The 16,375-nt window shown below is 40.6% G+C and overlaps 1 protein-coding gene across 1 annotated transcript in view; it reads right to left on the reverse strand.

Moving 5' to 3' along the window:
* Positions 1-346: 346 nt before the first annotated feature.
* The window catches only part of LOC136876512 (cytochrome P450 6k1), a 41,029-nt gene continuing 25,000 nt past the window's right edge, over positions 347-16,375 (reverse strand). The window contains exons 3-6 of the mRNA XM_067150526.2: positions 9,664-10,059; positions 7,185-7,406; positions 2,498-2,749; positions 347-2,166 (exon numbers count right to left, since the gene is read on the reverse strand). Of these exons, the coding sequence (XP_067006627.2) occupies positions 2,000-2,166; positions 2,498-2,749; positions 7,185-7,406; positions 9,664-10,059 (1,037 nt within the window). The 3' untranslated portion in view covers positions 347-1,999. The remainder of the gene's footprint in view (positions 2,167-2,497; positions 2,750-7,184; positions 7,407-9,663; positions 10,060-16,375) is intronic.

Genomic DNA, 16,375 nt, shown 5'->3' on the forward strand with positions numbered 1-16,375 from the left:
TACGATAGTGCGGATTAGGGTTTAGCATCAAGATATGCGCTGAACCTTTTAGGCAGTATACACCATTGTGGAGTTAGGTTGACAACCGGAGCTTTCCGTACTAGCTCGATTCCCAGCCTTCTCCCTGAATCTGGAGTTTGCGAAGAATGAAATATCTGGTCTTATTTTTTTATAAAGTGAAATAAATTAAGTGTAACTTCCAAAAACCTCATCGATATGGAAGAGGAGTACGGTACCGTAAATTCCCTGATAGTTGATGTTTGATATCGTATATGGCATATAGTGTGTGGGAGATGTCAATATTTGACTGGATAAGTGAGGAGCGGTGTTATGCAACAAAACAAAGTTTTACATAATTGATGTTTTAATATATAAAATACAGATAAACGGTTTATAAAAATATTTATATTTTCCTAGTTTTTAATAACACTTCCAACTAATTCAGAAAAGTATAAAAACTATATAGCCTAATATTTTATATACGATAACAAATATTATTTACTACACAAAAATCTAAGGAAAGTATTAAACCGTATCAAATCACTGTCCAATTAAATTGTTTTAACACTGTGGAACATTTTGAATTTACCACTGTGGAACGAGCTTAGGAACACTGGGTTACCGTGTGTGTATACATGTCCCAAACAAAGTGTTCTTTTTTAAGTTGTTTATATCCGACAAATTCGGAATTAGTGTAATTAGGCCAATATTTGAATCGATGATTATGTATTCATGGAAGGGACGGTTCTTAATCGCAGCCTGCGGGATAATCACAGTCGACTTATCTCGATCTCCGTCACAGATAGGTAGATTTCACGTTTCTTAAGTTATTGAGCTTTATATGCCAGGGTTCTCAACCCGCATGCGTTGAACGACCTTTAGTGTTGAATTTTATATTGTAAATTTTCTTTGTTGTATATAATTTGGAATTTTCATTGGGGTATAACACTTGTTTGAATGTGAACTTTATGTTTTAGCCGGAATAAATTATGCTTTTACCTTCTTTAACTTGCTGAGTTCTCATTCACGAATATGTATTCTAAATCCTGTCCCGATCCTCTAGGATAAATGTTTTTAGACATGTGGGTTTTTCGGACGTACCACGCAGCGTCTCCGCTGAGCTAGGCTATTGGGGACAGGGGAAAGGTGTAGTATATATTACTGGAAAAAACAGATTTTAGCATTTGCAGTTTTTCTTCTACATTTTCTCCACTTAAAAAACCTTATTCACTTCCAATAACTATTTTTATGTGCAAGCATTAGCCAAATTACCTTTCTGTATATTATGAATGATGTCTGGTCAGTAGTTCCCTAACTTTGCTGGGAGCACTGACTAAGTCACAAAGGTTCAGATTTGGATAAGACATTTAGCTTTATTTTCTTCTTTAATATCTAGCTCATTAGGTTTGATTATTTTTACCACAGCTATATTAGGCCATCTATTCTGGTCTCATATATATGGCAACGTACATTTTCCTTAAAATCACATCGAACTTCCTCCATGGTGGAAGTATAGAATTCGTTGTGAGGGCAAAGAGTCCTCCCAACGTACCCGAAACAGGGTAGTACAAAATGTTTTGGCCGTTTACTTACAAATGTTATTCTAAACAAAAGAATACCTGTTTGTGGAATCCGACATAACTGAGCCAAAGGGCAAAAATGTAACACGGGAAATTTCTATTGGGCCATGTATGCAACATTCTTAGATTTAGGTCTACTGGTATGTAATGACTAATGAGAGCTTTCAACAAGCTCTATGCTACAGAATACATTAGGTACGAACGTAGATGAAGTCTCCCTTGATGCACAATACCTGGTCTCATGCACTTTAGGTCTGCAAACAGAGATAGGGCCTATCTCTCTTTAAAGCATATGGTCACTTGGACAAGCTTTACTATAAAATACATGACTTTATTTGAATGTAAAATGTAAGTAGTTAACAGACTAGACTGAAGGCAAGTTCATAGATTGCGTAGATAAATGTTTGTCGGTTGTTTCTTCACATTATTCTCTTAAAGCCCAAGTGAAGACCCCCTTTAGCGGTCAAGGTAAACGATTTTCTGTCCAGCTGCATAGGGATTGGTGTGTTTTTTACAGGACTGACTTCAAAGCGTGAGAGAAGATGAACTAATCCCACCTTGGTTTGCATCAGCCCCATGCGCATACCTGAAAAGAAAACCCCATCAAGTATTAATTACTCGTTCTGAGAAGTATCATAACGACCGATGACATAGATATCAGGCTCCTTAAACCAACATTCATCATCATCATCATCATCATCAAAATATGATACATTCCAAATTTGTTTTAAAGTTTGATATAATAATAGTAATAACTCACTCCCTACAAAGAGATTCAAGTAAAGAGAGTTCATTGTTCAAGGTGGAGGGGGGTGTTAATCCCGGTAACCCTCCCAAGCATACGCCACTGACTTGAAGGAACAATAATTAAGTGTTAATGAACAACCTAAGAGAAGGATATGAAACTTCTTACTTACCGATACAGATCCTTGGTCCCTCTCCGAAGGGTAAATAGGTGTAGTTTGGCCTCAGTCGTTTGTTCTCCTCGCTGAACCGCTCAGGGTCGTAACGTTCAGGTTCTGGGTAATACTGCGGGTCATAGTGAATGCCCATCACGGGTATGATAACAGCCTGACCTTTATCCAGCCGGATGGTACTTCCTGGTAAGGTATAAGGCTGCAATGCCTTCCGATCCAGGAACGGCAGTACCGGGTACTTACGAAGTGTCTCTGTGTGAAAGAAATAACTTAATTTATACCAAGGCAAGAAATAATTCACTCTGAAATAATCAGTCAGGACAATGCATCCCTTGATTTATGTGTCATTGCCAACAGAGAGCATTTTGAACATGTACGAAAGAATTTCATGTGCTATGCTGGTGCGTTCTGTCTATGTGTTTCCCATGATTGATGTACCATGTAGAGTTATAGAAAATTAGTTCTAACTTGGAATTAAAGCGTTTCCTGACCCTTATCCATATAACATATTTTCTTCTTCTACATGTGTGAGGAATGTGCCCTGGAAGTTTAGCCGTACCAAGTCCAACTACAATACCTCAGACCTTAACCGACCTATCGAAACTGTCCATAATGGCAGCAACTGGAGTGCTAGCATGTGTTTGTTTTGATTTGTGTGAGTCGTGTTGTTACCAAATATTTACGAAAATTTTAATATTATTAATCGTAAATTATATTTATTTATAGTCTAAAAAGGCTATACAGTAGATCCTTTTTCAGTGCCGCAAGAAGCTGTTTGTTCTCAAAGAGCTTATTTATTTGAACAAAATCGGTGGTGATTAGGTTAATGTCGATTCTCATGTTCTTCTCTGAAATTATTTTCTTAAATTTGAGTTATAGTTTAATGTGCTGTGTGCCTGGATGTAAGTAAGGTCTATGGCACAAGCTTCAGTGTTCCTGTTTCGAAAAGATCCAGTATTAAGGCAAAAATGGGTTAAGAGCACTCATAAGGAAAACTTCGAACTAAGTGAAAGCCTAATAATGTTGTGTGTATTAATAATTTTGAAACCAAATTTGTTGTTAGGGAAGATATTATATCCCTAGGAGGTGATGTTCTAATTCGAGTGCCGCGTAAACTTCCGAAGTTAAAACTCATGATGGCTATCCTAGCATTTTCCCCTATCAGCCAAAGTACCTTACTACAAAGAATATTAAATCAGTCCCGGAAAGATCCGGAAAATCATGACCAAGATTTATGATTTAGACAATAAAATAATCTTAAACGGTTGTGCAAGAATGATTTAATTAATTTTCCCGTGAGTGAAAGTGATGATTATGTTTCTTTTATAAAATAAAATTGTGCCATCAATTCTGGTGAGTTTTAAGGTGACAAGTGCTTTAGATGGTCAAGTGTATCATACAAATATCACTGTATCAACTCAACAATTCAGGTGGATTTTGGAGAGTTGAAATTTTGTTCGAGAAATTTGTTTGCGTGTTTTACAAAATGGGCTGTGGTTAATGGTGGTGTTGCATAGTATTTTGTGTAAGGTTAATGATGTTTTCTTCGACATATATATTTTATTTGCTCGCCGGAGTTTCAATGTGAAATATTTTTATAGTGTGTGTCTATTTCAACCTGACGTTGATAAAATCATTCTCGATTCGTTATCTTCCCACTGAAATTACAATTAGACTTACAATAGAATTACGCGGCAGCGCATCGGCCTCTCACCGCTGGATACCGTGGTTCAAATCCCGGTCACTCCATGTGAGATTTGTGCTGGAAAAGCGGAGGCGGGGCAGGTTTTTCTCCGGGTACCCCGGTTTTCCCTATCATATTTAATTCCAGAAACACTCTCCATTAACATTTAATTTCATCTGTCAGTCATTTATCATTGCCCCAGAGGAGTGCGACAGGCTTCGGCAGCCGGCACACTTCCTATCCTCGCCGCTAGATGGGGGCTTCATTCATTCCATTCCGGACGCGGTCATTGACTGGAAACAGGCTGTGGATTTTCAATGATAATATTACAAAACGTGGTACCGTATTACTCCAGCATGCGATAGATACGGTGCGGACGCTGTTCAAAGGCCTGTTAGTCTACTTCTTGTGTAGACCGGTTCGCGTTCCTACCGCCAGCAGATGCAACGCCTCAGAGAATTAGAATCGGTGAAGTATGATCTGATCCTGTAATAATTAAGAAGGTGTTCCCACAGGGCAGTATTATTGGATCATTGTTTCCTTATGTATATAAATGGAATGAGTAAATAATTTAAGTCACAGATAGGGCTATTGGCGGAGATGTCATACTGCATAGAGTATTAAATAAGTTACAGGAATGTGAGCGACTGCAAAGAGACCTCGGCAACGCTGAGAGATGGACATTAGACACTGGTATAATGGTAAACGTGAAGAATAGTCAGGTTGTAAGTTTAACTAGAGGAAGTCTTCTCAGTTTTAATTCCTCTGTTGATGGTGTGATAGTACCACACGGGGATCACTGTAAATATCTATAGTTCCGTTTCTATGAGTTTCGACTTGACAGTTAACCGGATGTCAGACAGTGCTGCCGAATTGTTACGAGTATAACAGCTGATTCAGGAGCTGCCTGGCCGAGGCGGTAACGGCGTGCTCGGTTCGCCCAGAAGGACGTGGGTTCGAATCCCCGTCAGGAAGTTGTAAAATTTAAGAAACGAGATTTCCACTTCCGGAGGTGCGTATGGCCCTGAGGTTCACTCAGCCTACACCAAAAAACGAGTACCAGGTTAATTCCTGGGGGGCAAAGGTGGCCGGCCGCAGAGCTAACCACACTACCCCGTCACGTACCGAGGTTACGAATGGTAGAAGCCTTTACCTTCCACCCCTCCAAGGGCCTTCATGGCCTGTACGGAGATGACTTTGCTTTTTCTTTTAACACAGCTGATTCACGACACGTAACACGAACAGAAATGTATATACTCGAATAAAAGTCCAGAATCAATTATTCTTCGTAGCAACATGCATAACTCACATAAGATGAACAATAACACATTACATATTTAGGATAAGGCTATACGATGAAAATAGATCAATACTCGAAGAGATAAAACGCGAGAAAATGAAATTAAATTTCTACTCACCATCTATAAGAGCTCGCTTTGCTAATAGATTCAATTTGTCTTAAGCACGGAAAAAATCCCACGAAGGGTGGTGAACAAATTTATGCCCACGCCTTCTGACTATTTCATCCACTACGTAAACTAGGTACTGGGGCTGGTTTTGTTTCACAAGATGCATGAGATTTCCCCCCCCCCCCCCCCACCTTTCCCCATGTCATCGCGAACCAAAATATTATGCTCCTTCAACCACTCAATCAAATCATTATTTCTACCCGTCATTGTTGGTGCTTTGTCAAGAATGACGGAGTGAACTGACAAAGACGGAGAAAAAGACTGAGCACAATACAACACACAGCTGATAGCATGTGGTTACAGTAAACAAAAGATCGACAACACTGGTAACTGGAACTCGAGTCTAACGCGCTCTATCGGAGCGATCGGTTGTTTATTATTTCACTTAGCCTCCGTCAAAAGGCAGCGCTCAAATGTCAAATCGAAACTCATAAGAACTGAACTATAGGTGTTAATATAAGGAATAATCTCAATTCGGTTAATGGCATTAATGAGGTTGTAAAGGGAGGATACAGATCTCTTCACATGATCATGACGTTACTTAAGGGTTATAGTACGGATACAATAGAGGGCGTATAGATTCCACACAACGAGTACTTGATACGAGCTGGAAAAGTTCCAAAGGAAAGTAACGAGATTTGTTCTTGGTGATTTCTGACAAAAGAGTAGGTGTTATGCAAATGTTGCAAGCTTTGGTGAAGATTTGGGAGTAAGGAGACGAGCTCTTCGACTAAGCAGTATGTTCCGAGCTGTCAATGGAGAGATGGCGTGGAATGACATTAGAAGTCGAATAATCTTGAATTGAGTTTTTAGAAGCAGGAAAGATCATAATATGAAAACAATTTTGGAATTCATTTATAGGATGAGGTATAAGGGATTGGAATAATTTATTAAGGGGAATGTTCGATACATTTCCAAATTCTTTTCAAGCATTTAAGGCTAGATAAACAATTGGTAGCGAATCTTTCACCTGAACGAGAGCTCTGAAATGAAATTGTTTATGGCTTTTAGTGCCGGCAGTGTACGAGGACATGCTCGGCTAGCCAGGTAAAGGTCTTTTGATTTGACCCCCGTAGGCGACCTGCGCGTCGTGATGATTTCGGAATGATTATAAAAACGACGCATACCCCAGTCCCCGTGCTAGCGTAACTAACCAATTATGATTAAAATTCCTGACCCTGCTGGGAATCGAATCCGGGTACCCCTGTGACCAAAGGCCGGCACGCTAACGATTTAGCCGTGGAGCAGGACGGCGAAAGCTCTAAATGTAAACCACTTATTGATCGATCGATCGATTGATTGATTGACTGATTGATTGATTGATTGCAGCCTATAGATCAAGCTATGAATCTAGCAAAGGAGAGCATAGCAAAAACTCTACAGCCACATATGGCATGCCACCATCCCCTGTCCAAAGTACATAGTTAGGAGAGAGAGTTATATAAGTTATATTCAGCATCGGGCAGAACGTAGAGACAACAGAAAACTGACAACAGATGAAGATAAATTAAATTGATAGGACGGAAACACTTACCTGACACTACCATATCGAGGTAGACCATCTCTTGCACTCCATCATATGTCACTTTGCCGTCATTCTTCTTCAGCACTGATTGAATTTCGTCCCTCAGTTTCTTCTGGATGTCCGGCTGCAGTGACAACTCATACAGCGTAAACGTCATGGTCGTTGAAGAGGTCTCGAAACCAGCAGTCAGAAATATGAAGGACTGGGCGACGAAGTCGTCACCATCAAGCACTAGAACATACACGAGAATTATATATTTTTAGGTGAAATTAAGATGTAAGATGGTGGGAATTATTTCGACCTGTGCCGTAAGGTAATATTGGCAGGAGATTGTGTATCATGATCGTGACAAGGAAAGCTTAACATCGCCATTTGTAATAATATGAATAAGCACGTATTTACGATGGTGCAACTGTAATGAATGGAGAGGCGGTGGTGTTTCATGGTGTTGAACTATTAATCAGACAGATATCGGTATACAAATTCTCGTCATGACAATCTACTCATATTTAACAAGCAAGGTCACTCAACCATGGGATTTTTTTCAAATTTTATGTTGTTTGTCGTACTCTATACATTTCTTTACAAAAGATCCTAATTCTGAAACCATTGTTCGAAGGAGGCAACCGCAGAAAAGACACACGGCTTCAAACTGCACAAACTGGGTCCAGTACCAAACCGCCTCGTACATACGTCCCTCCAGGAAGGCCGAATGGTAAGAGAGACTCCTCCAAGGGTTTCGGGGCCTATACAGATATAGTTTTTGATTCTTTGTTTCTAGCATACAAGAAATACAAGAAGATATCACTGCGTATACAACTTTATTTCCTTTTAACTCAGAGAGCTGCAACACTGAAAGTCAGATCATAAAGGTCGCCTAAATTTTCAAAGTGGAATTTTCCCAGTGGAATTTTGATAAAGTGCACACTCTATTTGGCTAAATACAGAATCTAATTTTAAGCCATGTATTCATTTCTATTTTAGTCACATATAACTGTAATACGATGTATGAATACTGACATGGTATCAAACGTTACAGATGATACGCTCAAAAATTAGCAGAAGCATTCGTGTTAGAAGATAGCAATAACAGTAAATTAAGCAAATTCAACCTTGAGAAAAAGGTCTCTCTTGTGGGAGTCGATGCCTCTCAGTGCTGATATTAGCGAGTCTTCAGACAAAGGTGTTATGTTAGTGCTATTGTAATACTGATTTCGATAAAACTTTCTATGCAGTAGTCTATCACATAGTATTCTGGTCCGAAAACTAGCAAAAGCAATGTTTGATAAAAGGTTAGTTCTGTAGATCCGAGAATTTTTTGTAGACCGCACGGAAGGTGTTAAAATGGAAATTATTATTTTTCTTTCAAAGTTTTGGCTTTCGGTTCTAACGACCGTTTAGCCAGTACAATTTTATATGTGTCTGATTATTTATCATGAATTGACTCGATGAATTGAACTTATAAATTTAAGACGAACACAAACACCCAGCCCCCGAGCCGGAGAAATTAACCAGGCGAAGATAAAATTCCCGACCCGGCCGGGAGTCAAACCCGGTACCCCAGTGACCAAAGGCCAGCACGCTAACCATTTAGCCATGGAGCCGAACAAATGGAAATTAAATATTGCGACGAAGCTGCTATAAAATCGGGAGTCGTACAGGGTATTGTTACTAGACCACTTCTATTTTTCTCCGATCTGCCGAACGAAATCCGGAGTGATTGCAGATTGTTTGAGGACGATTGTATAATATAATCTGAAACTCTCACGATGATAAGATAGTATATGTCTCTTGAAGCGTAGTACATAAGTAGACAGACGACAACAAAACGAAAATAAATTCTTGAAAATGCAGTCTGATAATAATATGAAAGAAACAAAGGCAAAAGAGCATCCATTACTCTCTTCGATCGCATACTGTTGTTAATAACATGTGAATGCGGCATAACAGGATTCTAGACCTTCTTATGAACTTCAACTGGATTTGTTTCGGCACGAAATAGTGTTGTTCTTTTTACTCTTTTGACTGTGATCATTGTGTTATGAACATCAACTGGAATTGCTTCGGCACGAAATAGTGTTAATTTTTGCCTGTGATCATTGTGTTACTTGTTTGTAGATCTTTATGACTTAATTTTTGTACTGATTTGCTAATTGGCTGATGATGACACTTCAAATGTGTTGAAACCGGTCCCAAATGAACAGGTTGTAACTTCTATTTGGTTCAACTTAACAACGGAGTATTGAAAGGTGGATCCTTCCTTCTATTTAGTATTGTATATTTCTCTATTCAATACGGAACAATCATGACATTTTAAACTTTAAATAATAACGGGTGATGTTAGGAGTTCTAAAATGGGAAACTGAATAGGAAGTCTAATTCAGTTACTAATGCATATGGGTTCGTGCGTTTCATGATGAGAGTGCTAAAGAGAAGCAGTTCTCAATTGCAATGTACTTGTTAATAATAATAATAATCAGATACTCACCTAGTTTATCTGAAGACTCGTCCACAGAACCGTTCTCAGTGTCGTCGTCCACGTGTCCCTTCTTCCTGATCTGCATCAGCAGGTCCAAGAAGTCATTTCTCACCACATTATTTTTCTCTCTATATTCCACTGTGCTCCAGATAGTCTTGCGCATGAACTGAGCAATGTCTTCATCAATGACTCTCATTTTTAAAACGGTCAGTAGAGAAGGTGCGAAGAAGGTTAACGCTACAAGTATATTCTTGATGAAGTTAGCCTGGAAGACACGTTTCAACATCGCCCTGAACACACTATTTTCATTGGAGAGAGCATCTCCATCTAGCCCGAAGGCACATGTCGCGATGACGTCCGTGGTATACCTCGCCATTGCATCCTTAACTTCCAGCTCTCCATTCTCTAAAAAAAAGGATACAAACAATTACATTTAGATACAGACTGTTGTACCACATGCAGAGGGGCAGTATTGTTAGAATGGAGATCATTCACACCAATAAATTAAAAATCAAGGAAGCTAACCTATAGTTTTACACAGCAGTGTAGTGGTAAATTAAGCAGTTCCGAAGATCTCTATCAGTGTTTGATATCGTGATTACTGGTTGTTGAGAGGTGAGATGAAATATCGTAATTTAAAATTAAATAATCAAAGAGACACTAACGGGCAATACCTCCAGGGTGAACAGAGAAGTTCATGGGTCATTTGTGGCAACCGTTTGAAATCACGACAGGCGTGAGGCAATTTGGTGAACTATCCCCGCACCTATTCATCTGCGTCCTAGAAAATATCGTAGGAATATGGAACTCAGAATTTTAACGTCAAAGAATAACCCCAATCTGTCTTGAATGAAAATCAGGATGGATTAAAGTTAACTGCCTCTTTCATGGATGGCTTTCTTTTCTATACTATCAGAAAGCCCAGAGGTCGCAACCATTTTGAAAGAATTGCCAGCGAAACAGGTCTGAAGATCTCAAATGAAAAGACCATATTCATGACGAACATCAAAGAAGGACCGAAGTTCCTCGAAACAGAGATAGAATGGATCTAAAGGGTCAAGAAGTCCAAGTACCTTGGTGAGACCACACAGGTGAATGGACTAAAAACAGCCGCAGAGGATGATCGGATCTCGAAAATGGAGAGAGCATTCGGATTAACAACAAACAGTGCTTATCCTGGAATGCTAAAATAAAACACTACACCACCGTGGTTAAAACAGAATGTCTGTATGCCAGTGAATGCACGTCCATGAACTACAAGTTGGAGAAGGTAGAGGTCGTAGAAAGAAGAATCCTCAGAAACATTATGGGCGCTGTGCAAATTAAAGGCAGTTGGAAACTTTGGAGCAACAAAGAAGTTTACCAGAAAATGGAGAGTATCTCTGAGTCCATAAATAGGAGGAGGCTGGAATGCATTGACATCCAAGCAGATATTTGATTACTTCTGGAAAATGTTTTACGTTCCACAAACTACTTTTACGGGTTTCGGAGTCTGAAAAAAAAGAAGACGATTAAAGCATGGATATGGATTAAGGAAACGTGGAAGGATATGGAAAGTTTAAACATCTCGGAGGTCCAAATATTAGACAGGATTCAATTTAGGAACACGGTGAAAAATTTGGAAGAGTTTCAAGCAGTAGGAAGAACTAAGGAGACTGGAAGAGCCAGCACAGATGAACAACGGAAGCAGACCAGCGAATGCATGAAGGAGTACTGGTCACAGAGGCAACTCCTTACAACGAGAAAGAATTGGGTGTTAGCGTAATCCTAAGTCAGGGCCTCTCAGGGTGCGTGCGCTTGGTGCATGCACTGTGCCCGGTGCAAAAGACGACTTCGCTTGGTTGACCAGAGTGCAGACCCCCACTCCTCGATTTGAAGCAATAGCGCTGTCTCTCTCTTTCCCCACGCCTGTCTCGCTTGCTCCCACTGTCTCCCTCTTCTTCACTTGCTCCGTAGCGCTCCAAATCCGAGCCGAGTTGAGCTGAGCTTAGCCGAGTAGCCCAGAGACGAAGCGTTGGTCCGAGCCGAGCCGAGCGGGACCGATGCACTGTGCACAGGAACTCTGCGCCGCTGTTTGCACGCGTGAGATTTTTGGCGTTTGAGAGGCCCTTTCCTAAGCAGTCGATTTGCTAGTAAAAAATGCAATTGGATCTCAGTTATACGTTTCTCAGGGGTTTGGATTATAATATCCTATAAGTGAGGAAATCAAGATTCGAAATACACTTAGCCTGTGCGGAATGTGTGTTTGCACGAAAGAAAACGCACGAATGGGCCCGATCGCATCTAAATCATTACTTGTTTTATTCTTATTGTTTTGGTTATTCTTTTTGTTTACACTTTGTTTTGCGTCGCACCGTCACAGACAGGTCTCAGGACTACGTTGGTGTAGGAAAGGGCTAGGAATGGGAAATAACCGAGCATGGCGTTAAGGCAAAGCCCCAGCATTTGTTTGGTGTGAAAATGGGATACCACGAAAACCGTCTTCGGGACTGCTGACAGTGGGGTTCGAGCCCACTATCTCATAAATACAAGCTCACAGATAGGTGGCCAACCGGTTCGGTACATTCCTTATTCTTACAAATTTTAGTGTTAAACGGCCACACTGAGTTTTGTGTCCAGTTCTTCAATTTTCGCTTAGAGCATGTGAAAATATGGATTATCCTCATACTCCCTGGAGCCCTTGGTCTCACTTGCTACTCGAGTTCAATCAATCAATCAATCAATCAATCAATCAATCAATCAATCAATCAATCAATCAATCAATCAATCAATCAATCAATCAATCAATCAATCAATCAATCAATCAATCAATCAATCAATCAATCAATCACTACTGATCTGCATTTAGGGCAGTCGCCCAGGTGGCAGGTGGCAGATCTGTTGTTTTCCTAGACTTTTCTTAAATGATAGCAAAGAAATTGGAAATTTTTTTTAACATTTCCCTGGGTAAGTTATTCCAATCCCTAATTCCCCTCCCTACAAACGAATATTTGCTCCAATGTGTTCTCTTGAATTCCAACTTTATCTTCATATTGTGATCTTTTCTACTTTTAAAGACACCACTCAAACTTATTCGTCTATTGATGTCCTCCCACGCCATCTTTCCACTGACAGCTCGCAAATACCACTTAGTCGAGCAGCTCGTCTCCTTTCTCCCAAGTCTTCCCAGCCCAAACTTTGCAACATTTTTGTAACGCTACTCTTTTGTCGGAAATCACCCAGAACAAATCGAGCTGCTTTTCCAGTTCTTGTATCAAGTAATCCTGGCGAGGGTCCCATATACTGGAACCATACTCTAGTTGGGGTCTTACCAGAGACTTATATGCCCCCTCCTTTACATCCTTACTACAACCCCTAAATACCCTCATAACCATATGCAGAGATCTGTACCCTTTATTAACAATCATATTTATGTGATTACCCCAATGAAGGTCTTTTCTACCGACCTCGATAGCTGCAGTCGCTTAATTGCGGCCAGTATCCAGTATTCGGGAGATAGTAGGTTCGAACCCCACTGTCGGCAGCCCCGAAAATGGTTTTCCGTGGTTTCCCATTTTCACACCAGGCAAATGCTGGGGCTGTACCTTAATTAAGGCCACGGACGCTTCCTTCCCACTCCTAGCCCTTTTCTGTCCCATCGTCGCCATAAGACCTATCCGTGTCGGTGCGAAGTAAAGCAACTAGCAAAAAAAGGTATTTTATTATATTAACACCTAGGTACTTACAATTATCCCAACAGGAACTTTCACCCCATCAACACAGTAATTAAAACTGAGAGGACTTTTCCTATTTGTGAAACTCACAACCTGACTTTTAAACCCGTTTATCATTATACCATTGCCCACCGTCCATCTCACAACACTATCGAGGTCACCCTGCAGCTGCTCACAATCTTGTAACTTATTTATTACTCTGTTCAAAATAACATCATCTGCAAACAGCCTTATCTCTGATTCCACTTCTTCTGTCTTGAGTTCTTGTGTCTCCTCTCTAAAAACGATTTATGTAATATTGAGCCTAGCTGTAACTTGAGCTCTGAATCTGTGAGACATCAAGAACATGGTACAAGTACAGGTGACAGTCCCTGTGAATTATTCTATAAACCCCAGGGCACTACCAGTCAAAAGCGACCATAGCTCAGAATAGATTATTTACTTTATTTGTTATGAACAAAACTTAAAGAGAAATACAAAAAAAATATGGTATTGACTGAAAACTACATTGAGTAGGCAAAGTCACGGTAAGGGGTGTCTCATTAGAAAATGTGCCGTGTATAACCCCTGAGCGTTGCGGCTAGCTGAGCAGTCTGTCACAGGCACCAGTCTCGTGAGGATGGCAACTGACTTTGAACGTGGGTGATCATCGGCGTATTGTGCATGGGTCATAGCGTTGCGGAGATTACACGCGAATTTCGGTTTTCGAGGTCAACAGTGTCGAGGGTGGATCTTCAATATCGCAGAGATAATGTTACTACCCGCGTAAATTGCCGCACGGGAAGACCACTGTGTTGTTTACTGAACGGTGCGGTGTTTGCCTCATGAAGCTATGGATCCTCGTGCCAACAAGGTTGTGTCCAGGTGGGAGGTGGCTCAGTTCTGATCTGGGTGGCATTCTCATGGTCGCCATTAGGCCTCGTTGACTGGCTGCAGGGAGCACTGACAGGTGCACGTTATGTGGACATTCTTTCACACCATCTGCATCCCTTTCTGGCCCCAGAGTACCCTGATGGAGATGCCTTGTTTCAATAGGACAATGCGCCATGTCATTGCTTTGTGGTGGCATGCAGGTGGTTGGAGGAGCACTCCAGTGAAGTTACGACAATGAATTTGCCCCCTCCAGATCCCCCGATCTTCGTCCAATCAAGCATTTATGGGATGCTGGTGTACGCTCCATGAACTCCGCACCAACTATACAAGATGAATTGTGGGTAGCAGTGCAATATGCGTAGGTCCACATCCCTCCAGAATTATTTCAACACCTTGTAAGTCGTTGCCTCACCGTATTGTTGCCGTTTTGAGGGATCGTGGAGGAGCAACTCGTTATTAACATCACATTCAGTGTCTTCCCATGAATTTTGGCCACTCAGTGTGTAACTTATGTATTGATGGAACACTTGGGGGCAACAGCTATGGGTTTGAGTTAATAACTCTTTTAGTGCTGGATGACTTAAAACAGGGGTTTCCTTGTGCTTTTCTGTTGTCCAGTATAAGTGACTAAAAATACTGTCTATATTTTCCGCTTATCTGTATGAAAAATTAAGTTGACTGTTTATCTCCAAAGATCTTCATGTCTATTTATCTATTTCTCTACAATGCGTGGATCTGCAACCACTAATTATTTTGCTTATGACATGTTGACAGAGCGTGAAGGAAGAATAGTTAGTCAAAAGTAAACAGGAAGGAAAAATAAGTAAATTATCATAAAATGATTTTAACATTAATGTAGGAGACAGATTCAGTTACTTTTGAAAGAATGCATCCTTCAGGAAGTAATTTAATGGACGATCAAATGCAAATGAATTTTCCAAGTACTTCTAAAGTAACTACACAAGAAATAGAAGATTCTGGGCTTATTGTTACACTGTTGTTAGTAGACTAAATAACAGTACTAATTTGCAATTGAGAGAATGCATGGCGTTTATCCCAACGTAGGATTAGATAAGGCTATATACATATTTACATATTTACATGCTCTTCGACACTTCACTTGTATTGACGAGTAAGATGAAGGGCATAAGAAGGAGAACCAAAGTTCCTTCTGTGGATTAATGGTAGAATTAGAGGTGGGATCCTTGAGGGTGAGGCTTTGGGTCGTAGGGACACAATTAGCTATGCTGAACAGGGGCTTTGTGGGGGGATAGGAAGATTGGAAGGGATAGACAAGGAAGTGGGAAGGAAGCGACCGTGGCATTTGCATGGAGGAAAAATGAGAAACCACGGAAAACCACTTCGAGGATTGCTGAGGTGGGAATCGAGCCCACCTCTATTCAGCTGACCTCCAGAGACTGAGTGGACTCCGTTCCAGCCCTCGTACCACTTTTCAAATTTCGTGGCCGAGCCGGGGATCGAACCCGGGCCTCCGGGGGTGGCAGCTAATCACACTAACCACTACACCACAGAGACGGACGGTGATAGCTTATTTTACTGCAAATAGCTCTTTTAACAGCTACTTAGAAACGAATATAACAGAGCATCTGCAACATGAGAACTGATCATGATTTAGATTTGTCTTGGCAACAACGCGACTCATACGAAAAGTTTACAACGGAATAAAAAAGTCCTATACCGGACTCGAACCTCCGACTAACGAGCATAGCTTTCTTCCTTTACCTTCAAGCATGCTCGGCTATCGCGACCTGTCGTTGTTTAGCGTTATATCAACACTACTTCTAGTCATTCAGCCATCATATTCTCTGTACATGAAGTTTCTGTGATACAGAATTTTCACGATTGCTTACAATCATTCGGTATTTTATCGTTAATGCTGATTTCGTTGACACGAATAAAATAATTATAGAAAGTGTAGAGAGACCAGGCATCGCTGGGAGTAGCCAAGGTTAATGTTTTTAGGTTACGCTATAATCTTCGGGTTGCATAAAACTGAGTGAATAGGGGCAGCTGTACCACTCGGTAGGGTATTTCTTTGTTAGTGTGTAATTAGTATGTGACAGCGCAGAATTTCGGTCTGAGATTTTTTCTTAAAATCCTTCTTTCCTTCTTCT

The sequence above is a fragment of the Anabrus simplex genome, chromosome 6, assembly GCF_040414725.1.
Source record: "Anabrus simplex isolate iqAnaSimp1 chromosome 6, ASM4041472v1, whole genome shotgun sequence".
NCBI classification, from domain to species: Eukaryota; Metazoa; Arthropoda; class Insecta; order Orthoptera; family Tettigoniidae; genus Anabrus; species Anabrus simplex.